This window comes from Leiobunum rupestre, chromosome 1 (genome assembly GCF_980474605.1).
Source record: "Leiobunum rupestre chromosome 1, qqLeiRupe1.1.hap1, whole genome shotgun sequence".
NCBI classification, from domain to species: domain Eukaryota; kingdom Metazoa; phylum Arthropoda; class Arachnida; order Opiliones; family Sclerosomatidae; genus Leiobunum; species Leiobunum rupestre.
The window spans coordinates 62550105-62577834 of NC_143384.1; the positions used below are offsets into that span (position 1 = coordinate 62550105).

The following is a 27730-nucleotide window of genomic DNA, read 5'->3' on the forward strand; positions in this document are numbered from 1 at the left end:
TACACAGGTTGATAGAGAGCCTGTGGAATCTTATGAGATACAGAGATATGAGGTGTAACATTAGGTTTGAGATCTATATGATATTCGACAGGAAGGCACCCAACACGGTCAAAGACATCATCGTACTGTTGTATAAAATCAGCAGGTTTCTGGTGTACCTGCAACGCAGATGTTGTATACTTCCTTATACGCTGAACGAGGTCTAATGCTTCAGATGCCTGTGCTCCCAGGATTGGTATAGCCCGACCTAGAGTAACGTGGAACTCCAGGGAGATTGTAATAGATAATGAGGTACACATCAATTCAATACATCCCAGGATCGCTACAGTATGGCCCGTATACGCAACAATCCGACGAAGTGGGGACTTCAGTGGTGGCTTCCGTGTCAGTACATCGTATATGTGTCCGGGTAGAATATTGACTTGAGATCCAGTATCTCGTTTGAAACGAATGGGTTGATCATTAAGAAGAATTCGTTCATACCATTCACTCTCGGCTAAAGACATGTTAGGCTAAGAGTAACACTACGGATAGTGGTGAGCGATGTAATGAGAAATCGTAGGATTCTGGGGTCGAGGAAGTAGGTAAGTCGGGGAAATAACCTTCCTGAAACTGGGTGTGCCGTTGGTGGGTTCCCTGGGACCCAGTCTCAATGGTTGTAGGACATTCATGAGGTAGGTTTGCGTCCAAGTGGAGTGAATGGAGATCGTGGTAAGGAGATAGCGGCTGATGATAAGTCATGTGGTCAGCGTCATCAGACGTCGACGGGAGAAAGTGCGTGGTGTCTAAGAGATGAGTGCGTGAAGACGTTGATCTGCATAAGTTCGCCCAGTGACCGCGACGAGAGCAATTGTGGCAAATAGAGGTAGCAGCAGGGCAACGGGCTTGGCGAGAGTGTAGTAGTCCACAATTTAGACAAGAAGATTGCGGGAATCAAGAAAGAGATCCGGAACAAGATCCCTGTTGCGGATGAAATCGGTTGTGAACTGGGTGACGGTTAGATACCCCTGGATTCAGCCTGAGCCCAGGGATTGGACGTCGAAACTGCGGTTTCATCGGCGATCTTCGAGGCCGTAGCCAAGAATTTGAAATTGTTGCGGTAAGCCGACCATGTGGCAGCCGGATTAGTGGATCCCGGATAGAAGTGTTCAGGACCACGGAAGTGGGTGGACATCGTCACAGCAGAAATACATGAACCGAAATTATCAGCGTCCTATTCCTCTAACACGGGAGGCAAGTTCCCCGTTTTCCCCCACCTTAGGGGCCACGTGTCATCTTCCCCTCCTCGAAAAGAGAACGTCCGAACCTCCGCGGCGAAGGTTTGAATACGCTACCTGGCGACGGCCGAGCGAAACTTTCTCGAAAAACAAATAAATAAATAAAATATGTTGCTGGGGAAAATTTTCAAGTGCATCATGTGTCTCTGTGGAAGAAAGGCTGTCACTATTAGAAGAAACGTCCAAGGAAAGAATAGCTCAAACAAATATCATCGTAATCAGTTAATTGTTATTAATTAATGAAGCCTAGTTAACGACTAATAAAAACTAGTCTAACTTGACTACGTTAAGAATTATAAACAATAAATATTTGTATTATTTTGTTAAAATAATTGTACTTGTTTTATTTGAAATATAAATCTGAATAGCAACGTAAAGGTAGCCTTACTCGTAAACGAAATCATCATTTCTGTTGCTTATTTCTACTAATTATTTTCTCGTGGTTTATTTCAGTTTCGTCTTCTTCCGTAGCCTACTGTTTATTTGGTCTTCCCATATTCTTTGCTACTGCAGGCCTAAATATTTTTATCTGGGTTTCATATATCTTAAGTAGTTTCTTATGAGTATTTGGTATATTTTCTGATTCTAATAAAACTAAGTATTTCTTTGTTGTTCTTTCATACATAAATGGTCTGGTAAGATTAGTTGAAAAGGTTTTTAATTCATCTCCTTTTTCCATATTGAACAGCTGCTGCAGCTACCGCCTTCCACAGTTCCACTGCCCTCCATCAAAAACAAAACACGGCTAAGCCTAGGTTTACAGACCACGTTTGTCACGATCTTCTTCGATGAAATAATTTATCTTCGCCTCACTAGATGGCGGTCTAGTTACCCGTGGTGCATTCGAAATTTTCCCTGTAGTCGCGGGAGGCGGAAAATTAACAAGGCCTCGCTATTTAACCCTCCCCTTTCGCACGGGGAAATTGCCGTCCGACAAAAATATGCTCGCTGATAATTTCGGTTCATGTATTTCTGGTCACAGTAGATGGACAGGAACAGAGAGGAATCGATGAAACCGGAACAAGAAACAAGAGCAATGGCAGCGTGAGTACAACTTCTGACACCATGTTGTACGGTTTAAAAGCAGGACAAGGATCGTATAATAAAAGAGTGATAAAACTTTATTTACATTCAGTCATTGGAGATCATAATAATAACTGCCCTGATGCATGCAGGCAGATCGTATTTATAGGGATTAAATTCGATTAATTACATAAAAGTGCCATCTAGGCAATATACTACAGTTTTCGGTTGCGAATATCGAACTGCATTATGTAGTCTAGCCTCACACGATAGGACGGGAGGAGCTTAGTTATTGTGACGTTGGTCACTCGACCATGGAACTAACTACGCTTTTTCTGAAACTAAAGTTTAATAATATTAATAATAATAATCAGCTAGGCTAATACCCAATGCACCACCTTAGGCCTAAGTCATCAAGCGACTTTTGAAGCCTTTAATTCAGGTGGCCGGGTTACACTGCGTAGGAGGGTGGTGGCAAGCCCTGCATGCCACGCGATCGAGCCAGCAGCTCCCTACACTAACTATTACCGTTAACCTCAACAAGTTTTTATGGAAGGGGAAACCGAAGAGCTCGGGGGAAAACCCCTTAAACCAGTGGGGGAGATAACTTGCAAACTCAACGCAGAAGGAGTTGTTCCAAGTTTTCACCAACGCACTAGGCGATATAAGGTTGGTTCTTTGCAGCCGCGATGAAAGGGGCAAGATAGCGATGATTCCATAATAATCTTCGTGCGTAATTTAAACTTTGGTCAGAAGTATCGCCGCCTACCGACGGAGTTTTATATCGAATGTATGAAAGCTGTCCACCCATTCAAAATTATCTCGATATAAAATCTGAACGTTTCAGTTAAAGATCATTCATATTCTAAAGTCGTCTGCTATTTCTTCACACATTTAGTTGACTGGTATTAAAGTAGATGGCGATATCTTTTCTAAGCTAGAAGTCCATAGTCGCTGTGATAAAAAATAAAGGTTTGTATAAGCACACGGTACTATCTTCAGTTACTCAGGGCAAAGATAATTTAAACTCGTACCCTAGATTCGAAATCACTCTCTCGCGCGTTGCCGATAGCGTTTACCCACTTCCCGTTGGAATCAGAAAAAATTCGCTCCATGGTTTGCGCCTTACCGCAACCGATGGAGCCCGATTTTTCTTAGGTCACGTGCCGGAAAAGGGTAAACGCTTCGTGACAAAACCGTCAATGGGAAAGCTCTCAGTATTCGAATCTAGGGTACGAGTTTAAATTATCTTTGGTACTATATTGTACAATTCTTGTGGAACTCATAAAATTAAGTTAACTATTTTGAATACGTGTAAAGTTAATGTTACCAACATAACCTAACTTCTAAACATGTAGTATAGGTTTTTTAGGCTTATAAATGACATTAGAACATTTTATATAAGACCAATTTAATAATTCATATGCTAGGGGGTCATTGGTTATAAGGACCAGTTTTATAATTCATATACTAGGGGGTCACTGGTCATAAGGACTAGTTTAAAATAAAACCTTATTTCCAAGGCTGGCAGCCTTGGAAATAACGGTGGTCAGGTGGTCAAAGACCAATTAATTAATTGCTCAGACCAGCTTATTTATTCAAAATTTGGGGGGGGGGTCACTGGTCGCCGTGTCCAGTTTATTAATTCGAAATAATAACAAAAAAACAGAAGGTGACCATTTTAATAATTCCAAATAATAGGAGATGACCTATTAATTTAAGGTTTATATCAATTTTGATTTCCCTATTCACTGGATTTCTATGTACAGCGACTCCGTTTACTACCGCCGCGGCCGCACGTCGAGGTTTTATGTAGAGTCCCTTCACTCGCATCTCTCGAACGAGTCGAACTGTCTAACCCCCCTCTGGCCCCAAACCCTCAATCCTTTAGTTTCCCTGGAGTACGGTAGGCTGCCTGGCTACGCGCAAGGTTCTTACAAGTGGACCGGGGACTCTGGAGTTACGGGGCCTAGAGAAAGAGAGATAATACGGTAAATTACGAGGATCTTCTAGGCTATGGTAGTAGTCTTAGGTGAGATAGTACTATATTGTACTATTCTTTTGGTACTCATAAAATGAAGTTAACTATATTGAATACGTGTAAAGTTAATGTTACCAACCTAATCTAACTTCTAAATATGTAGTTTAGGTTTTTTTAGGCTTATAAATGACATTAGAACATTTTATATAAGACCAGTTTAATAATTCATAAGCTAGTGGGTCACTGGTCATAAGGACCAGTTTAATAATTCATATACTAGGGAGTCAATGGTCATAAGGACCAGTTTAAAATAAAACCTTATTTCCAAGGCTGATTAGAACATTTTATATGAGACCAGTTTAATAATTCATAAGCTAGGGGGACACTGGACATAATGACCAGTTTAATAATTCATAATCAAAGGGGTCACTGGTCATAAGGACCAGTTAAATAAAATACCTTATTTCCAAGGCTGAACAGCACTGCCACTACAGTTGCAGACGACACGGTTTCCCGACGACACTTCGTCTAAAGACATTTCGTGGATTTCGCATCGTATGTATTTACGAAACTACCATTTTGTCAATTAGTATTTGCATATTTAACTCTGTGAAACAATATAAAATACCGTATAAATTATTTGTGAGCAAACTCCGCTTTGATGTGAACCATGTAGCTACCAAAGTTTCAAACATCCTGCTGAAAACAATGACCTAGGCTTAGGGTTTTGGATTGCCGAAAATTATTTCATAAGGACATCTTCAATGAATTTAAGTAAGTATAGTCACTGCGAGCACCGCAGGTAGTCAATTAGCAGTTTAGATTTTCGTTACGTGGCGTCGTCAGGATTTGGAAGCTATCTGAGTTACTGGAAAGACCCACCAAACTATGGAAATAATAGATAAAAAAGTAATGGTTCCAAAATTTACTTTTTGGAACAGCAGAGTGCACCAGGCGGTAAAAGCTGAATTCACAGTGATGGAAAACTCTTTGTAGTTGATTGTGTAACACCAATGTGAAGACTACAGCACAGTGGTGGATACAGAAAAAACTAAGGGAGGGGGGGGGTGCAAAAAGACATCTTGATGGATGTAATAACAAATCATCAAGTCACTGAGCTTGTTGCTGGGCCACCAGCACCCCTCATATATCCGCCACTGCTACCGCAACAGTTGTCTATCAAACCCAACTCTTAATTTTAAAAATCAGCCTCTTCTGGCAAACTGAATCCAATACTTTTGACCAGTCAAATGAAACCTTTTCAAATATAGCAGTAATTATATAGGGAAGATTTTTTACGTTATTTTTTGACTTTAGATTCATGCTGGCATTCTTAGATTTCTTTCAGATACGATGTTAAAGTGCCCTTAGACTCCTTAAAGAAGGGATGGAACCTGGATTAAGACACTTTTGGCGAGTAATTAGCTTGATGAAAGTTTGTTACGCTATTTTTATCGCAATTTAAATTCTTCCTAGGGGTTCTCTAGATAGCCGTAACATTTAATAAAAACATGAAGAGGGATAGCTCCTGTGGATCAAAATAATTGTTCTGGGTCAAGGTTAACGTTTAAAATTTATTCATAGGAATTATCGTGCCAATGGTTAAATTAATACACCATTACAATACAGCAAATATACATTAGGAATTCTTGCTTCCTTTATCAAAACCGTACACTTTCAATCCCCAATAAATTCTTGCGCCAAATATCTTCAAGCTACCCTCCCACTAAATACTCATTTTTCCCCGACACTAAATAAATGCAATTAAAAATCTTTGTCTCTAATAGGGATTGTTTGTCACTGTCAGCATTTTGTGACGAGTTCTGCCCTTTTGTTTTATCTAACGCCAAGCCATATATTAGACGAAAGTACTTATCTCTTCGTTGGGTACCATACACCGATGCACTCCTCCGGAAACGGAAAAACGTAGATTAGTGAAAAGTTTTGGCCACAGGTGTAGATTAGTAGATAGAAGGTGATGGTGGACGTTGACTTTGATGAAGAGGTTCGCACATTCCCGATTTGGACAGATTTGTCTCTTTAGAATTTTTAATACTCTCTTTTAAACTTGAGGAACTTGGTTCAGACTTTAATTTTCTAAAACTCTAGCCTCCCAGGCTTAAGTCGTCGGACGTCTCACTTGCTTATTTCTGACTCTTGCTGGTTTTATTTTCTTTAAGGATGTCTCGGCACATGAAATCACGTGCCAGGGTCACTGGGTGACAAAAATCGTAGGTCATGGGGGGGCTATGTTCTGGCCAATCCAAAAATTTTAGCGGATTAAGAGAAGCGTCCATTTTTTTATTTAGTATATGGCGAGAAAGGGTAAAAGTAGGTTCAAATGAATTTATGGTTCATTTATCATGACTGGCAGTGGGCTGACAATTAACGGATTTGAAATGGCTTCTTTTGCTATGGCTTATCTGGCTTTTTATTGTAAGTGGCAGTGACGATCCGAAAACCCAATATTCCCCGACATTCCCACCGAAAAGTTCAAAACAACATCGTAAATATTTTCAGTGACAATAGTCACTGACAATTAAAATATTTTTAGCAACGTCTAATGGTTGACCAATCAGCACGATAATTTTGAAAGGAGAATCAAAAATAAAGGAAAGGGTTGGAGCTCCCTAGCGGTCATTAAGGGGGGGCAAGGGAACCACTTAGAGCCTCAAGGCCCTTACCACCCTTCAGTACAATTTTTGTTGCCTCTAATTTTTCCTGTTTCATGGTTTTGTTCTCCTTATGTTTGGGGAGGGTGTAAATGTTGGGTGCCATAACCATTGGCCTGAGTGTATTAGTTACTTGTGGTTTCAGTCTGGGGTGACTTGAAACTGAAGCCAAATATCTGATTTGCTGAGGATGATCTCACCCTTTTGAGTAGGTCATAGACTCTTTATCGAACTTGGTATTCCTTTTTCTCTCTTTCAACTTTGGTACATTGCGCCTGGTATACCAGATGAGGGGGTGATGATGGGGGCTCTTTCCACTTTTGACTGGGTATGAAAAATATAATTTATGGATAGTCCGGCAGACCACTCACAAATATTAGAAAATAAAAACGTTTTCCTGAGATATCGGCAACAGTGGTAACATAAATAGGGAGATTATATATTTAAAAATTAGTTCCATAAGGTTTATGATGAGATGAATTCATGTCTGAAGCTAATGAGAAGAAGTTTTTCGATACATTCCAATTTTTGAATCAGTTACCCCAAAGCCAGTTCAGTTCTAGTTCTGCACCATTATTATCCCCCACTGGTTGCTACCTGTCTGTTTTTCTGTGCTTGTGTTTCGGAGTCGAATGTTCCATTGTTGCTATGGCCGTAGTCATCCCCCTCTTTTATGGCATGTAGAGAGGAAATTTTCAAGAATAAGCTAGAATGGGTACTAAAGACATAAAAGAACACCCTTAATGAAAATGCTTCTAACATTAAAATTATTGCTGTACGATAACTCTTTTCATGAAGTTCTAGTCGCGATGATGGTTTGGTACTATCACAACCCTTACCACGCAGGCCACATTGGTATAGCTCACATGGAACTTGGTTCAGACTCAGGCTAGGACCTAGCGGGGACTTATGTCCAAACGCAAATCGATAGTTTTTTCTTTGTTGTTCCCTTACCCAATGTCTCTTTGAAATCGTCTAAGAGGAGTTTATAAACTTTTAGGCCATATGGTCCTTCCCGAATGTTTGTTGTTCAGACCAAGTGTGCCCACTGGAAAACAGGGGAAGGGATGTCCGTCAATTCCTGGTATTTTGATTAATTTGTCAGAGTTCATCAAAGATTAATCTGAACATAATCACCTCAGAAGTGGCGACCATCATAATTTTACCAACCCCTAATATACTAATAGTGGAATTTCCACAAGATTTCTCACAAAGATATGAACTATGGCAGTATGAAAATACTGACAACTAAATAGAGAAACCTTAATGTTTTAGGGAAATAAGTTGAAATATGGGCAATTGATAAGCCCAATAAAGTCAAAGCAAGAAGAAAGAAAAAAGGGGTGATGTGGCCATAGGACCCAGTAGTCAAGTAGTGATTAAATTTAAGATTTTAGTTTACATTACTGAAACTAGCGTAGTATTAAGTAAACAATGAAGAAATAAATTGTATTAAAATTAATGAATTACATTTTTTCAAGAAAAAAATGCCATATCTGACCCAGAGGAGATAGTTTTTCTCTGTCTGATCTATGAAGGTATCTTTTTTTCGTATAATCTTTCAAACATGGCATCAGAGACTTTCAATAATAATTACACTTACTCGCTTTTATAGTTAGAATTGTGTCACCTAGTGACTTATATACTTATACCTTTGAGTGCTTATTACAGAGCTTCTGTTCAACCAAATTTATTGAAATTTTAAATTTACGTTCAACTTAAGTCTATACAGTCAATGAAAAAAGTGATTTACTGAAATTCCGAGAGGGGAACGTTCAGCCCTCTGGTGGCAGTTACAAGAATATAAGTTATATATTCGTATAGAGCTAATGAATCTGATCAAAAATATATACACATTTAATATATTTTATTCATATTTAATTTTGTCCCAAAAAAGTCGATTTCGAAACACTGTGCACTGGAAACCAAAATCATGCTTATCAAAAAGCAATGCTAGAACCCATTTGAAAATCATGTAAATTATACTGGTAAATTCTAACACCATTAATGCTTCAAACTAATTTTTGTGAAAATATTTTCCAACTGTTTAAATGTTCTTTGTTACATTAAGTTATTTCATTTTTATTCAGGTTCCTTTTTTTCTAATGGTGGCAGTTGGTGCTGATATGAGGCGCAGTCATCGCACATCAACCAAAAAGTGGAATTCCAGTAGTTCTGTAAAAGATATTCAGAGCCTGAATAATGTGGAAACGGTAACATTAACAAAAGCAGAATTAAAGTCATTACTAGATGCAGCTATAGGGCAAAATCCATCGCCAAATGGTAAGATGTAAACAATACTAATAATCTTAGCCTGATAAACATCTTAACTGTGTAATGTTGACTTTGGTGTTGTTCATTCGTAGTTAGGCCAAAAAAAAGCTGATGGTACATTGACATCGTACCTTAGTAACCACCTTTCTGATTTAGATTGTGATTTAAAATGTTTTTTCAAGGTATCATTGATTTAAAATGCAAAATATATTTTTGAAAACATAAAAAAATGGTTGTGAATTATCAAAAAAAAATTATAATAATATTAAAATAAAAATATTGATTTAAAACAAATTGATTAAATTTAGTTTTTATGGGAAATTCACTTGAGTTAGGGATCTTTGATTTGATCCAGATATTTTGTGACTCACCTATTATTGGTTTATATAAAATATTTTGGTTTTCAGTAATAAATTATTAGGAATCATCGTAAACAGTGAAAAATTTGTGAGGCAGACCATTTTTCACACCTAATCCTAACGTTAGAGGTTCAAAAACATATGATACGTCAATCGATTGGAAATATCATGCCCTAGCCGTCAATTAATTGCCCCTTGTACCTACTTCATTAGCATTTGTGAGATTGGGGCCCCGGAAGTGGGGCATTTTCTCTTTTTAGAGGTTTTGGGCGATTTTTAAATATAAATGTACATAATAATTTTACATTAAGACCGACTTGGTTGAATATTATATTTTAATTTAGTACTGATCATTTCTGAACTACGTTTTTGGTTGCATTATGAAATTTTAATTTTAAGTGAGATTTCTGGGCAATTCGTGGGTTCTGACAACCAGAATACACGCTATTGCCGTATATCAATTGATACCGGCACCATCTAACTCGTTGGCGTTTCGCTACCATTTTTCCAAAACCAGATAACTCGAAAGATTATTAAAAAATAAAATTCTTCTTGGATTTATTAAGTTAATGTACAAGATGATTTAATATTTAAAATAAAGTTAATACATGGAGGGGGGATTGTGTGTACCAAAATTTCCGTGACATCGTTTCTTGACAAATTAATAATATGAGTGCATTGGTAATGTTAACTTAAAGTTAAATTAATCTTAATAAGTTTAAGTATTAATTAATAATTAAATTTAATTTGTACATTTTAAATAAATTAATTAGTTAAATATGCCCATTAAGTAAAATAGTTTAATATGCCCATTAAGTAAAATAGTTAAATATGTCCATTTAGTAAACTAAATATGCCCATTTAGTAAATTAGTTGAATATGCCCATTTAATAAATTAGTTGAATATGCCCAATTAATAAATTAGTTGAATATGCCCATTTAATAAATTATTTAAATATGCCCATTTAGTAAATTAATTGAATGGGAATTAGAATAGTTGAATGACAATTATATTAATGTAAGATAATTTTATCTAGGTTACGTTGATTTCTATAATGACGTAGCTTATGATGTTAAAAACGATGCTGGTGAAGAAAGGTATGCTTATTTAATTAAAAATATATGTTCCATTCTCAACTTTGCAAACGTTTCAAGTTAAGTTTTTTATGCATAGCTTAATTCATTGATTTAACCATTTAAACATGAATCTGTGTTAAATATAGATTCATGATTTAAAGTAATATTTTTTGTTTTGAGCAAACAGTATATTTTTATCCCTTTGGATCTTCACTTTAAAATTCATTTTACTCAATTTGGGTCATCACAGCGGGTGTATTAACTTGACCCGCCCATCTATCAAAACCCAAAAAGACATATCCTACTAATAGTCACCCATTACGCACCACTATCTTCAAATTTTGCACCAGTGCAGTTTTGATGGAATTTAATTTTGAAAATGGGTGGGCCAAATTAATGCTAGCTCGCCCATTTTAAATTGGTCTATCAATAGGCACCAATTATGCACTACTATTTTATAAATTTTCACCAGTGCTGTTTAATGGTATTCTGTCCATTTTGAAATTTCCATCCAAAAATGGTCTGTCAATAGGCACCAATTATGCACCATTACGCACCATCATTTTCAGATGAGTCAGCTGCTGGCACAGTCGAGATGAGTCGTTTCTCTAAAAAGTATGTCAAAGTCGTTGGACACTTCAAGATAAGACGATCGCGAAGACTGGGAAATAATCCTCTTATTAGATGATTAACCTTTTTGTTCTCCTCCATAGCGGGATTAGCCAAAGAGCGATAGTATGTAACCGGGTCCTGTCCTGGTGTTTGCTTATGAGCCATTAGTTCGTTGAAAATGGCCATCCCTGAGCGGGTGAATTCTGAAATCAGATCATTTTTCCAGTGGTTCCAAGTAAGGACTGCACCATTCAGGCTGCGCAGTTTTGTTGAGTACCATGCGAGGGCTTTTCCACAGAGGGTCGTTGGAAGGCGCGCGATACGCGCTGCATCTTTTTCGAAACCGTTGCGGTTGGCGAGATAGTCCGGGTTTAGGGAACAGCTCATCCGCGGCGGGGTACGATCGTATGTCCGGCGCCTCCACCAGTTGTCACGGGTGAAAGTAGTAAGACAAGTTACTGTTTTATCCGATGAGGTTTATTTATACTTTTACAATAAAATACACTGATACAAAATAACAAAATTGACTCGTGACAAAACTTAAATCGCTGAAGGATGAGGGGCTAGGTTTTCTCAACCTCAGTCTCTCTTCGTTAAAATTGGCCAGCTTTTACAGCCAGCTAGGACCTATATCTTTCTTACTTCGGGAGCTTGGCTTTTTCAGCCAGTGTCTACCTGTTGTAAGACCTGTGGGCGAGTGTGTCTCAACCCAGTGACGCTGCCCTTTTATACCCCGAGGCCCTTTTTATTGGGTCCCGCAGTGGCTATTGGGACAGACTCGTGGTCGCTGGGTTCGGCTGATTGTGTTGGGGAGTTTGTGTCTTTATAGTATTTTATGTTAATTCATTCTTGACAATATAGTAACATGGCGATCCAACTAAAGGATGTGCGTAAGTACTTTGCTTTTAAAGAAAACACGTTTAAGATTTGCGAGGAGATTGGGTACTTGGGATAAATAAAGCCAGTAGCGTAGCCAACATGGTCAGTGGCAGCCATATTGGTTTAAGGGGTTTTCGCCCGAGATCTTCGTTTTCCCCTTCCATAAAAACTGGTTGAGGTTAACGGTAATAGTTAGTGTAGAGAGCTGTTGGCTCGAACGCGTGGCATGCAGGGCTTGTCACCACCCTCCTACTCATTGTAACCCGGCCACCTGAACTGATGGCTTCAAAAGTCGCATGATGACTTAGGCCTAAGGTGGTGCCTTGGGTATAAGCCTAGCTGATGATTATTAAATATTGTTAGAAGGCGAAGGGCACCAGTGGTGGAATTAATATTAATGGAGATAAGCAGAGGCAGAGAAAAGCAGAACATTAGAAGCAGTGGTAGCAGCAGTCAGGAGTTAGTAGGGGAGTGGTTAACTCCCTGCTAGCCAGTTAGTATTTCCCCCAGTGGAATATCTAAGAAGTATTAGTCTCTTATTACACCAGGATAATTATTGTGTAGTCCGTTCTAAGGCCTCTGAAGGCACGTTACCCGACTACAGTAGGATTAGCCATTATTTTTTCACTAATCAACCCAACGATAAATGGGGAAATTTACGAATTTAATGAAAAGCAAGTTGTAACAGCACCTCTTTTTCTACACTGTATAATAGTCTCATTAATTAATATTGAGCAAAATATACTAGTTGGCTTAATTTTTTCTGTGAATAAACGTTATCCTGTGAGCTTTTAAAATTTTGTTGATTTTACTTTTAATCTAGTATAGGTTCATTATGCAAGTAAAATGTGGTACTCCCGAAAAAATTGTTACTCTTTTCATTTCTTTATTGATTATTAATTAAACATTGGTTGAAGGTGAAAATCGGCGGGCTTTCATCTGGCCCGTCGGCATAATTGGTATACATTTAAAAATTAGCGGGCTAACTATTGATAGGCCATTTTTGGGGCGGAAATTTCCAAATGGGTGGGTTAGCATTAACTTGGCCCACCTATTTTCAAAATTTGTTTATCTCCGAAACAGGTATGGTGCGTAATTGGTGCCTATTGATAGGCCATCTTTTAGGCAAAAATTTAGAAATGGGCTGGGCTAGCATTATCTTGGCCCATCAATTTTCAATAATTTTTATATCTACGAAAAGGGTATAGTGTAAAATTTGAAAATGACGGTGCGTATTGTTAGCCAATTTTTTTTCGGAAATTTTATAATGGGCAGGCTAGCATTAACTTGACCCGTCAAGTTTCAAAATTAAATTCCGTCAAAATGGCACAGGTGCAAATTTTTAAAATAGTGGTGAGTAGCTGGTGCCTATTATTAGGCCATTTTTATTGGAAATTTCAAAATGGGCCGGCTAACATTAACTAGGCCGTCCCATTTTCAAAATTAAATTCCATCAAAACTGCACTGGTGTGAAATTAGTAGGATGTCTTTTTTTGTTTCGTTAGATGGCCGCGGGCGGATCAATACACCTCATTGGCTTCGACTTAAGGCCTGAAAAATGTTTGGCCTATGAAAATATATGCAAAAGTAATTACTTGGAAAAAAATCTTAGTATGTTTACATATTCAATGTTTAGAAATTCATTAAGTTAAAATACGTTATCTTTATAACTAATTGCCAATTTTATATCCTATGATACAAGGTGATAAATCAACTATTTAATATTCAAAAATCTAGCCAGGTTGACTAACTAATGATTTTAATAATGGTTACATTCTTCATATAAATATTTTTTAAAGTGGCTATCCTGCTTCTCTTGATGGAAGTCCAGTTTTAAATCATCACAAAGATAGTTCGTCTTCAGAAATGAGGATAAATATGACTCAGTCATTCCCACCTGTTGGAAGTGGAAGTTCAAACGAATCATTAGCCAGGTCTAAATTGGATGAAAAGCGAAAGCAATGGGAAAAAGAAAAGCGTAAGCTATTAACTAAACCCTTTTATTGATTTTTTATGTCCATAATTTAAAAAATTTTAGGGTCATCTGGGTATGTTGCGGATTGCATGTGCATTTATGAAGTAAATGCATAAGCCTACAATTATGTTCCTAAAGTTTAAATATTTTACCACATCTTTAGAGAAAGACCTATAGCCAGGGCTGCCAGGCGCACTCTAAGTTTCTGAGTTACTAAAGTTAGCAATTTTGAAGAACAACAATGCCTATTATAGACTGTCATGAATAGCTCTCAGAAGCATTTGGTTAATAATAGGGTATATTGTACCATAAGTTAAGTTTGTGACATATTGGTCTTATGAAATATTGGTATCAGTAAATGACAGTGCCAGAGATTAGAATGCCACTGTTGAATGGCGGATTTGACAACCCTATTATAGCATTGATATAAGTCAGTGATTGGATATAGTTATACAGTCAATTTAGGAAATGTACAATTTTTATTTCCTTAAAAAATTATAAAAAAAATTAATGCTTTGTATTGTTACCCTAAATGCAGGGCAAGGAAAACCATAAAAATAAAAATAATACTAACTTTCATGCATCACCACATTCACTCTTTTATCGTATTGTGGTTTTGAGCATTGCTTTCTTCTGGATGGACTATGCAATAAGCTTTAGAGATATTTAATTTTATGGGTGGTTCAGTCAAACATACTACTATTGTGCAATATTATTATCTACTGGTGCACAATGTTTTGCAACCTCAACTTTATGAATTTTGCAATCGCTTAAACCTTTTGCCTTGGCTCTGATAAATAATTATGAGATAAAGTCTTCTCTATATAATGTCACAGTGTAAAATCACTGGGTAGCAAACCTATCTACAATTGTACAGTAAGGATGACATGTCGAGAAAAGGCCACAGTTATTATCCCTCCTAACGAAAAAGTGTGACTGGGGTATAAAAGGTCAGGACGATGCAAAAATAGGGAACTCATTGGGAGGATTGCCTTGAACTGAACAAACCTAGTCCCCAATGGAAAAAACGAGTGGACGCTAGCACTCTAACCACCCGACAAACATTTCTGTTGTATTTTCTGTTTGGGTTTTGCATCTGAATTGCATATCTGAACTGAATAAACCCTGTCGGATTACACAAACTGTGACCATATAATGTACCTATATCATAGAATATTAACCCTATGGTATGCGGAAAATAACATCTATACCTTCCGTTAATTTTCTAGTCAATTATATATTAATTATTTATTATTATTATTAATTATATTAAAAAATGTTTAATTTTCAGTTACTTAAATTTTTTTAAATTGTTTAGTTTTGATAAATTAATTTGAAATAATATATAGGAAATTGCTTTGATATTTTTTATAGAAGAATTAGTCCAATGGGATCCCTGGGGGAAACCAGGGGGTGGAGCACCCCGACAACGATCTCAAAGTTTGAATCATGTGCCATGTTCAAGTAGTCTTCCTTACTCTGGTAGAAGTGCTTTAACATCTTCACAAACCAAGCCGAATGGGCAATACAGAGATCCTTCCAAATACTCTCTTCGAAGTTCAATTGGAAGCACCACTATATCTAGTCAGAGGATTCCTGAATATCTTAAAAGCAATTTGCCATTTGGTGTAAGTATTATAACTTTTCCTTTTGGCCTTTACTGTCATTTGTTGTAATCGCAAAGTTTTTTTTTCAGCCTAATTATTCTCATGCAAGTAATGGTGACATGCAAGATGTTTGGTCAAAAGATGATTTAGGTATTGTGCTGCTTTGTACAAAGCTTTATTTGTATACATTTCAATTAGCTTTTTTACATAATAATGATAGAAGTTGAATAAAAAAATTATTGATCGACTTAATTCGCAACGTAACTAGGTGTGCAGTAATTAACGAGAAGTGGGCATTCTCTGTATACAGGGTGTTTCAAAAGGTTATGCAAAAATTTTAAGGAGTTGTAGGTGTTGAGTTGAGAAGTATGCCTGTTTTTTCCCCATTTTCCTACGAAGAGTTAAAAGAGCGCGAGAGAGCTTCAAAGTGTGGCCTACTAGCACCTGGAAGAAGGCTGCAACAAGCGCAAAACTAGTCTTAGAGTACATCTGATGGAACCCACAAATAAAATGAGCCATCAATCAGCATGAGCAATATCTAATCCTTTTGCTAGATATTCCAAATATTTAAATGTTACACGTGATATATAGCCTCGCATAAAATTAGCTTCTTATGAATAGTTGTATTTGATATTGGGCTATGTTTATTTGAATGAAAAACTTTTTTATGCTTCATGAATCAACATAAGATCTATTTTTGTTATTGTAATAGCTAGTGGATAAATGGCGTTTGCAGTTGCATGTCAAATGGTACTTACTCAACACAAGAACAATATCCATCTAACTTCCTAATTGCATCTATGTTAAGAATGTGTAACATTGTAGCCACCTTACTCTAGAAAGTTGGGTAACGTTCCTTCGGAGGCCTTTGAATAGACTACACAATAATTATCCTATTATAATAAGAGACTAATACTTCTTAGATATTTCCACCAAGGGAAAGGAATGCAACCTTGCAGCCACTTTGGGAAATACTATAACTGACAAGCAGGCTAGCTGGGAGTTAACTAACTCCTGAACTCTCTACTAACCACTGCTTCTACCGTTCTGCTTCTCTCTTTTTATATTAACCCCCCACACTGGCGCCCTTGGGAGTTAGGCCTGATAAGATAAGGGCCTGGCCATTTGGCCTACTAACAGAATGGCGGCCACTGACCATGTTGACTGCTTTCCCGCCACTTTACTTAAGTGGATTTATTTTTACAGAAAAAATAAAACACAAAATATTGAAAAAAAGTACAAGAAAAGTTTAAATTTAATGTCAAATTCCAGTTCCTTGTCCAAGAATGGGCACATCCTAGCTGGATGCTCACAACTGGATTTCAGACTCAGTAATTCAAGATCCAAATCATTCTGCAATGCTGGGAACTAAAAACCGTTTCAAAGGTCTGCTAACTAGCTGACCCCTGTCATGGCAAGCGGCTGCATGACACAAATCTTAGAACCGCTGCGTTAGCTTCTTGTTTAACATGGCCTTGAAAACCGCAGGAGATGCTTCGCACATCAGGAAACCTTGACACAATGAGAGGAACTCCATGCCAGGGATTTTTCCTGACTGTCCAGTTACAAGCCATACAATGAGGTATTGACACAGCTCGTCTTGACACTGTAGGTCTCTAATTACAGGAAAGGCAAGATTCTGTAACAAAGGAAAATATCATTGAATTGTCAATATGGGAAGTCAGCAAGTTCATTAAGGCGCAACAGGATTGTGGACAGGAAACGATCAGTCACGATATCTGTAGAGTTAATTCGTAATGGTTAGTCTGGTAGCACAACCACACTAGTGTCATCTTGAAGGGGGTCAGTCTCAATGGCTGGAGGCTTTGAAACTTTTCCAGGAACAACAGTAGCCTGTCTTGTAGGAGAAACTGATACAGTAGCAACTGATTCCTCTTCTGATGACCCCACTTGCTTGGAAGCAGCTACAGAACAAATGGACATTTCAGACGCATGTTGATCATGATGCTTCGTCGTGAATCGAAATGACTGACTTGAGTCTGCTTGTCTTTGGTTTGGACAAATGAATTACCCTCCTGTACGGCAATATCGGTCAGCTCGGGATAAGTCTAAACCGGACCACTTGATATAGGCTAAGTTGATGAATTTTCAAAATCTAATTCTGTCAGACATGATGACTCTCAACTGCTAATGATAGCCTCTGTCTGACATGTTGAATCTTGACTGGTAGCGATAACTTCTGTCGGACATCCAACAGAAGCAACCATAGATTGAACTTAATTGGCATGACACATCACAAGTATTGACCAAATTCGAGGAATGAGTGGGATCAAATGACTGCAGATGACATTTCGACATTGGTAGTTGATTGATGACCACACTGAAACGAAACTTGTTGCTATGGACAATAAAGAATTAAATTTATCAAATTCTTTTAGTAAACCAGATAGTAATACTATTAGACTCTCGTCTTTAGAGAACACTGCTTTAGACCAACATCTGTTGGCATAATGACCTTCGGTCGAACACCACAAACAAATAACGTTTTTCTTTCCACCGTTGCCACCAATTATGTAGACACCTTACTCTAGAAGGTTGGGTAACGTGCTTTCGGAGGCCTTAGAACGGACTACACAATAATTATCCTATTATAATCCTATTATAATAAGAGACTAATACTAATATTTCCACCAAGGGAAAGGAGTGCAACCACTGGGGGAATACTATAACTTACTAGCAGGATAGCTGGGAGTTAACCACTCCTCTACTAACTCCTGACGTCTACTAACCATGGCTTCTACTGTTCTGCATCTTATTATACTAACACCCCACACTGGCGCCAGCACTGGTGCCTTTGGGAGTTAGGCCTGATAAGATAAGGGCCTGTCCATTTGGCCTACTAACAATATGACTGCTACTGACAATGTTGGCTACAACATGAGAAGAAACTGACCAATACAGGAAATCGTAGCACTTCAAATCCATGTTACTGGCAAATTGTGTAGTTAGGTACTTCTTGGAAAAATTAATGTACAGTATTATTCTGTTTCATGAATATTGATGATACGTTAAATTCTGATTTATCTAGCTACTTTTATACCAGCATTGCTTATTTGGTGTAAAGCCGTTGATGGCACCCCCGCCAAATCTAACTCTATTCAAGAGTAGAGCCAGGCCCTCTTAATATTTTCATAAAAATCTTAGAAGTGTTTTTGGAATCCCACTTATTTGAAAAAGGTATTTGTATATTATTGCTGTTATTGAAAGAGGTTAGAATAACAAATATTGAAAATGGTTACTATTCATATGAAATCATTTCAGTGAGTACAATTGCTTTACAAATATACTAAAATGTTATTTTAGGGGCCATTTCCCAGATGTTTTTAAATAACATCTTATGCTCATTTATTTAAGGAAATTCAACTTTCAAAAGTGATATAACTTCTGATCCTTGGTTTGAAAGCCAGTTGAACTCTGATATGGCAAGACATACTTCTTACTCTGGTCTCCTTTCACCCACCCAATCTATTTCAAACACTAAAGTAAGTACTATTTATGCATAGGAATTTTTCTTGACAATAACAGTAATTGGAGTTTGAAAGTTTCCTTTGATAATGAAATTTTTTGTCTTTATTTATAGTTCACTTAACTTATATTTGGTCTCTAGAATAGAAAATCAATCCTTCTATGTTGTTGAATTTTGGATATTTTGTTTCAGACTGAGTCTTTTGCTAGAGGTCAGGGATTGTTTGACACAGATACTAATAGACTGGAAAAAGTACAAAAGGCAAGAGAGTACAGAGAATATATTGAAGCACAAATGGTGGAAAAACAGCGTAAACAGCAGGAAGAGAGAGAAAGAAAGAGAAAAGAGGAAGAGGAAGAAGAGAGAAGATTGGATGAAGAAAGAAAACTAATTCAGAAGCAGTTTGAGGACGAACAAAAGAAACTAAAAGAGAAAGAAGTGATAAATAATTTAGTATATTTCATGTGGTAGATTTAAGCCTTGCCAGCGTTCAGTAAGACTCAACTGAGAAGAAACCATTTTCTAAAAAAATATTTCAATTGAGTCTGTTGCTAAACGCTTTTTTTGGTTGTTGCTTGCTTTATTAAATGTCACCTACCTGAGAGTACCTCAAGTGTGCAAAAGCTTAAAATTTCTACATTTACAAATGAACAGCAGAATTATCTTTAGTATAATGTTGGCAAATTTTTTTCGCTTGTGCTAACTTCACTATTTGACACTGAAACGACTCTAGTTGGTGTAACAGCGCTAGCTTCTCAGAGCGGGCGCCTATGATTTTAGCATCTGCTACAGACTAATTTAAAAGTCATAATATTTTTTTTCTTTAATAAACATCAAAATTTAAGCAAATAATGCAAAAATTATATTAAAATGCAAGTATCATTATTTATGAAGTCAAAATTACAAATAACGATGATAAACAAGGTCTCATTAAAATTTTTTCTATGGAAATGTTGTTTAGAGGCATACTTATGAAGTATTATGTTACATATGGTTAAATATATTAAAATGCAAGTATCATTATTAATTAAGTCAAATTTCAGAATAATGATGAGGGAAAACTAATATCGTCTGCTTTAGCCGATACCTATCTAGGTTTCAATGGCGAACCATAGGGGGCGTAGCTATAGTTTTTGGTCGTGAATACTGTTGAGCAATGTGACTTAAACATGATAAAATTTTTTTGCTTTTTCAAATATCTTTTCTTTTTGAAAGTGGACCCAAGTCTCTTTATCAAGTTGAAACACTTATATTAAACTGCTAAACCTGTTTAAATGCATAAAACTAAAAAGTGTATTGTTTTGAATAGGAACTTGTGGAGCGTAAACGTCTAGTGCTTTTGGAAGCTGTAAAGAATGCCCAGGAATCAGCAGAAGCTGAGAAGAAGGCTAAAATTGCTCTGAAAAGAAATCAAGGAAGAATGGCTCAAGAAAACCATAGTATAGCCAGTCCTTCCCATTCATCAAATTCGAGAGATGCACACATTGAGACGGCAACTAAACCGCATGAAGTCAACGGAAATCCTGTTAGCCCACAATCCCATACAGATGATTTTAAAATATCACAAGATTTAAGTAATTTTCAGGTAAGTTTCTGAACTTAATGACAATGACTTAAATATAGCTTGAGGAAACTTTTCCCTTGGTATAGTGTCGTACCTAAGAATAATTGAATAATTATAAAAAAATTCACCTTTTGATGTAACAACCTTCATTCTAAGTGGTGCCTACCAATACTATGGCTCTCAGAGGGGATTCTATATAGAGGGGAGTTTCCGGTTTAACTTAGGCATTGCTTTAACTAAACTAAATTTTCTACCCCTCTGAAATTTGAAACATTGGTTTAAATTGTTCCACTTAAAAATTCAATCATTTAGCCACTGGACTTAACCCTACATCCTTTAAGTTGAAGCTAGAAACTAGAGTGTAATCATTCAAAGGAAACTGCACAACTGAGAATAGTCTCTATAATATTAAAATATTGAAAAGGTTGATTGTTCCTTATTACGTGTATTTTTATTTATAATGTATTTTGAAGGCATGGATCAAAGACGGTAATCACACTTCAACAAAGACTGAAGATTCAGTTCAAGTTAAATCGCAACAGATGGCAACTGTTTATCCTATGCAGAGTGAATTTAATTCTTCCGATCTGGATTTAAGAGAAACCAAAGATTTTGGTATACAAACGGAACCTAGTCTATCACCATACATTCAAAATCGTCTTTTAACACCATCTCAGTGGAGAATTAATGAGAGATTAAGCCGTCATTGTCACAGCTCTGGAATCACCTCAGCGAATGTCTGGGGTTTTAACAGAGATATGAGTACACAAACAGACGCACGTCAGAATTTGGAATGGAAAAATAGCTATCACACTTTAAGAAAAAAGCCGGAGCGCTCTGACTATGCGTTTTGGTAATTATTTTTCAAATTTTTTGGATATTTATGAAGACCTTGTGAAAATTGTGCCTGTGTTTTATTTTAAAAATGTAATACTTGTCTTTTTTTTTTAATTTATAGTTCTTCAAGTTCCAGCACGTGTAGTTCTGCCACTTTAGAAAGGAGTAGCAATGTAAAACAGACAAGCAAACTGGTGCCTAAAAGTGAAAATAATTGTGATACTGCAATAACAAATCAATTGGGGAATGAAAATAAACCTAAGTGGGGAGTAAACAAGCCATCAAAAAATTTTGTTAAAATGACAGAACGTGATCCTAATTGTAGAAGAAGAAAAAAACTGCAAGAAATGAGAAAACAACATTGGCAAAAAGAACTAGCAACTCAAAAGGCAATGACGCAAACAAAAAGAATGGTTCTGGCTTCAAAACATGAAACTAATTCTAATATTGAAACTGATGCTACTAATCCCTATGAAGGGTATCAGAATGCCAAATCTTCTACTTACACTATACCAAAAAATCAGAACGTTTTTGCAGAAAACCTATCTTCTACTTACACTTTACCACAAAATCAAAAGATTTTTGCTAGAGTCCCACCAGTCCAAGTTAACTGTGATATAAATAAGAACTCAGCGTTAATTCTTCCTCCACTTAGTGGTAGATGGTCACGAAGTTCAGATTCCCTTCCAAATGTCATGTTTAGAGACTTGTCATTGGATTGCAGTTCCATAAACGTTCCAGGTTATACATGTAGTGCTGTCAAAGTATTAGGAAATTTTGATTCCAGATCTGAGATACATGGGCTACCTGTTCGTCGAAAATGGCATAGCCAAGAAAATTTTGAACCCACATTCACCAAAGGAGGAGGTATTTTAAATTTCTTGACCATTTAAATTTATGCTGTGTAGCGGAACTTTTTGTCCTAAATAATTTGTTTCTCAATTGTAATTAATAGATTCTGGTATCTCTAGTCTTATGAGAAATTCAAGAAATGGGTGCAGTGCAACTAACTCTTCTAACATTAATGAATCTAATGGGAGTAGCAGTGCATCAGAAGATGCTGATGATATATACGCACAAGGAGTTGTGATACCCACTCCAAGAAGAAAATGGAGTGAACAGGACAGTTTTGATTTAGATAAAATTGCCCTCCTCCAAGCGGTTTTAAATAGGAAAGACTTAGAGCGAGCTGTCAGTATCCAATCTACTGATTTAAAAAAAAGTCCTCCACACACGGTTTCGAAAATTCGAGCAACTTCAGAGTCAAGCAATTTACATTCAGTCAAACAATCACCAATACTAGCACAAGCTACGTCTGTTGAAAAAGACCCTCTAGTTAATCCAAATATGGTAATTGAACGTCCAACTCCAAGACAAGATAAAATACTACAGCAACTATCTACTTTAAGAAGGGTAAAAATTCCCAATTTCTTTTACATATATGGTGCATTCCCACTCCCCCTCCCCCTTATTTAGGCTTGTAAATATCTTGATAGGTATAGAGTAGCTTTTAAAGGGGAAAGGGTACTATAAATAAACGAGTTTTCTAGTTCAAGAAGAATGTCTTTTAAAGTCTTATTTCACATCTGCACCTAAAACAATTTCCAAATACAGATCAATCATTCAGGTTGTGTTTCAAAGTAAATTTGTTGATATTTAATTGATTAGTCAATGAGAGATCAGTTTTGTGCAAACACAGCTTCTTTTCTTGAGTTTTTTTTTAACTATTCGCGAAACTTAGTATTTAATGCAAATTTAAAAATAAATCGCTGTCCTTAGATTAGAACTATAAAAGCTAGGCTAATACCCAAGGTACCACCTTAGGCCTAAGTCATCAACCGACTTTTAAAGCCATTAATCCAGGTGGCCAGGTGGCTAATGGGAATAGCAAGAAACCGAGAATATGAAGCCGCGCGGAACTATGACCTCAGTTTTCATAGAGCCTGCCATGTTACAGTAGTGGTATTTGGGAAAGGGACAAAGATTACCAGAGGAACAAAGTAAGGATGTGGTTTTTCTACTGGGAATTGCAAGTTGCTGTCCACACATTCTTTGTTAACCTAAATATATTAATGGCAATAGCACGTACTCATTCGCCATTGGTGAAGTTGATCCCATGAAATTAAGATAAACGAAAAAGATTTCTTCCTTAACTAAAACATGGAGTGAAACTTAAAATGTTTAGTGTATATTAAATAATTTTCTGAGTTGACATTGTTTGCATTAATGAGTATTGTTAAAGAAAGCTTAATTTCCACTTTAAGCCACTTCTCCTATTCCATTTCAAAATATCAGGGAAAATACACTGAAAATCTCGGTAATTGGATTGAACCTTGTTGATAAAGTCTTTGTTTGCAGAAAAGTCGCATTGTCTGTATTTGAGCACTTGCACAATTTACAAAGAAAAAATTATGTTTTAGTCCAAAAATAGCAATATTAGTTTCAGAGAAATTATGGGCTTCAGTTTTGTGTGTATACTTTCAGATAGCTATACAAAATTTTAATTGTTGTTGACATAAATTGGAGCTACCGCCTGCACAAGAGAATAGAAATAAATAAAAATTCATGACAATTAAAGATATTAAGAACATTGCGGCAGTAGCCATTCCATTCCCAAGTGTTTACGAAGTTTAAAAGCCTTCCACAGAACTCCAGCTCTATGAAAAAAGTATAACTCGGTTCTACAAATGCAATTTCTTAGTTCTTACGTGTAACAATACTGGTTGAGACACCAACCTCCTACGCATTATAACCTGGCAACCTGTATAAGGCATTGGGTATTAGCCTAGCTGATTATCATTGAGAAAGTTATATTCAAGGATTTTAAACATGTTTGATAAATCTAAATACATAAATATGTCTAATTTACGAGCCAATTAAGCCATCCCAGTTTCTAGTACCTTTAGTGATCTGCCACTGTTTACTTTAAAGTTTGGATGACACAATGTACACTGTTAGCTTTAGTGTAGCCATTTGTGAAAGTAATTAACTTTTGGGTAGTGTTAAATCATAGATTAATTAACTAAGGGATGTTCCACCTCTGTAGAAAACTCGCCAAAGCGAGCGTTAGTGACTGTTCCGAAATCATTTTAGCCACGCAAGGTTTGATTTTTCTCGCGTGGAACATGTTTGAAAAACCCACTGCAACCGCCCGTCCACATGTTTGTTTGTATCGGTATAAATTAAATTTCTGCTATTGACGCTTTTCGCTGATAGGTGGCGTTCGGAGTAGGCAACTTCGATATTTTGGAACCCGTGGAACTTCCCTTAGTTAACTAATCCATGGTTAAATTAATGGCAATCTCATTATTTAAATGTAAGTGGATGAAGGATTTTTGAAACCTTAGAGTTGGTTCACTGGTATTTGAACAATGTACCCAAATAATTGTTTATTTTTTTTCTTAGGGTTTGTTGCTGAAGCAGCAAGAAATCGAAAGTCGGTTACAGAAGCCTGAATCTCCGATGGAAACATAAACTTGTTTTTACAAGCCTTAATTTTTTATGAATCTAAGACTGACAAAGCTAAACTAATGAATCCACTGTAGGAAAGTTAGTAAAAAATTAAAAACAATTTTAAAATATAAATTTTTAAGATATATTATCGTAGTGGTAGCAACTATAAATAGGATATTATCAAAACTAAGTCTTTGCCATTACATTTAAAACAAAGTTGTATAGAGTACATTTTTCAACTACAAGAAGGCACTGACCAGCAGATATTTGATATCAAACTTGAGAATGGCTGTCTTGAAATGGAAAATGAAGTCAACATGAGGGGAAAGTACCCAAATGGCTTAGCTAAATGAAACAATTGACGAGTACCACTTTAGATTTTATCGTACAAAGAAGTTAATTAAAAATGTATATGCATTTAAGGTGAACTTACTGTATTGTACAATTTTCTTAAATGATTTAAAATTGCTTTTAAGCTGAATATTAAAATAAATTAACCAATTCATTTAGGGATGCACCGATATATCGGCTAATTTTTCAAATATTGGTATCGGCCAATATCGGCTTAAGCGAGGCCGATATTAGCCGATACTTCTGGTATTAGAAAAATATTTTCAGGAAAAACTTCAAAAAAAGGCGATACTCAACTAACTAATTAATGGAAAACATTTATTGCCACAACCTTACATTTCCTTTTAAAAAGGCCACTTGATCGCTGTTGTAGGAAATAATTATTCGCGTCCAAAACGGTCAGGAATCATAAGTGGTTTTTCGACTCCAAAAGCCATAGATCATATCATTTTTTAACAGGTGGTTACGAGAGTAAACAAAAAAGCATAATATTGTGATAGGTAACTTTGTTAATATCGGTCGATATATCGGCCGGCCGATATATCGGCTGTACCCATATCGGTGCATCCCTAAATTCATTACAAATAGTGGAAATTGAAGTTTTTGGATGTTTCATCACTTTTGTAAATGTTTAAGTTAGTTTTATTTTCAAGCAACCTTAGAAAGACGTACATTCTTAGAGAAATCGAGTTTAAATAATAAGCGCTGACATAAGTACAGTGATACTAAACAAGAACTTCAACCTGTTGCAATTCCATGAATAAGTATTGATATTTTTGCCCGATTGTACTATAATCTTTCCCTTATGTATTTTGCCTCATGTAATTAATATGCAAGATCTATTGACCACCCCATAGAATTTGTATAAAAAGTTAATTATTCCAGTTTTCTTTCCTGTTTACTTAGTGAAAGTACAATTTTTATTTTATTGATAATTTTATTTTAAAGGGAATTGACATTTTCCTCTGTCAAAAATCCACGATCCAGAAAGCTATTGGCATGTAATGGTGGTATTTTTGTATTAAACCAGGGCGTAGTAAGTTAAAAACCAGAGCTGTTGGTTGAAATTTAGGGCCTTCATCAGGGATCCAAGCCTATTCTTTTTTCTTTTTTGACTTCATGTTTGTTTCATCAAATTATTTTAGACAGTACAATACGTAGTACCAGAAGTCATATGTTTTAAGTTTTACCATTAAAATAAGTGTGCTTTCGCCTTTTTGTATTTTAAGAAGGTCATTCAAAAAAAGTGGGATCCCTTTACACTACATTTATAAAAAATAGTTTTTCATATTATGTTTGCAGACGTATTTTAAAGCAGAAGACAAATTGAGTAAAAAAATTTTGGTTTCTTCAAATCGGACATTTCTCTGGGACGGTTTTAGTCTGGCATATTTAATGTGCACATAATATAATAAATTAGCTTTCATTTTAGTTTGGATTTTGAAATTTTGCATTAGCTCTAATGAAATAAATATGGTTCTTATAATTTATGTACGTCAATGAGAAGATGCTGCAAACCAACCAGTTGTAATTATGAAAGCATGGTCGCAGAAGGGAAATGTTAATTATCACATCTAATGAGTAAGAAAAATGTTCCCAGGCATAAGCAATGGACTTTATTTAATGGGTTTTGGAGAGCCACCAATTTTCGAAATATTACAAACTAGGACAAAGGTAAAAAAGACTTTTCTTAGATACTCAGTTTGTTGTTTAAACAATCTATATTTATTACTGTTTAACAAAGAGATTAATATATGTGGGCTAACCCTTTTGCATAAAAATGATAAATAATTAAAGATTACGACCACTGTTGCATAGTAAAAATAATGCAACAGTAGTCTTAATTTTTCACTTCATTTAGAGATGTATAAATATAGAACACTATTGCACAATACACACTTAAATTGTTAGTTTATGACTACCTATATGTAACGAAAATGCTGAGTTATTTAAAGTTATGGCCATACACTAGTGTTTTTGATTTAGTTTATCTAGCAAATTTTGATGTAATTTGTTTTTCGTGTTGCAGGAAAGGTAATTACATTTAAAATTTTGTACATTAAAGTTATAAAAATAAATTGAAATTACATTGTACACTTTGCTTAAAAAACTTACCTTATTTATATAAATATTACTTTTTTCTCCCAAAATGAGTTTTTCATCGTGAAGTTCAGGATGCACTAGCGGCATTATTGTAGGGTTAGTAACTTTGTCTGTATTACAATTCTGAATAAGTAGTAAGGAATATTGTTTTTTCAATTTCATTTGCTAGCCGCAGTTGCTAAGAAATTACTGCCTAAAA

General features: G+C 36.1%; 1 protein-coding gene across 3 annotated transcripts; it reads left to right on the forward strand.

Annotated features, from left to right (window-relative positions):
- The first annotated feature begins 4783 nt into the window (after window positions 1-4783).
- LOC149964382 (uncharacterized) lies at window positions 4784-27364 on the forward strand. Of its 3 annotated transcripts, none has more exons than XM_090180782.1 (13): window positions 4784-5055; window positions 9044-9236; window positions 10624-10684; window positions 13954-14132; window positions 15504-15757; window positions 15826-15886; window positions 19112-19239; window positions 19416-19661; window positions 20533-20808; window positions 21261-21640; window positions 21746-22491; window positions 22580-23037; window positions 25030-27364. In XM_090180782.1, exons 2-13 carry the CDS (start codon window positions 9059-9061, stop codon window positions 25096-25098), a joined length of 3036 nt encoding a protein of 1011 aa, XP_090036908.1. In that variant the 5' UTR covers window positions 4784-5055; window positions 9044-9058; the 3' UTR covers window positions 25099-27364. The 3 variants fall into 3 exon arrangements, with proteins under 3 accessions (XP_090036908.1, XP_090036903.1, XP_090036918.1); XM_090180777.1 differs by lacking the exon at window positions 4784-5055 and adding an exon at window positions 8442-8491; XM_090180792.1 differs by lacking the exons at window positions 4784-5055; window positions 10624-10684 and having other exon boundaries at window positions 9100-9236; window positions 25030-27363.
- Window positions 27365-27730: the final 366 nt, after the last annotated feature.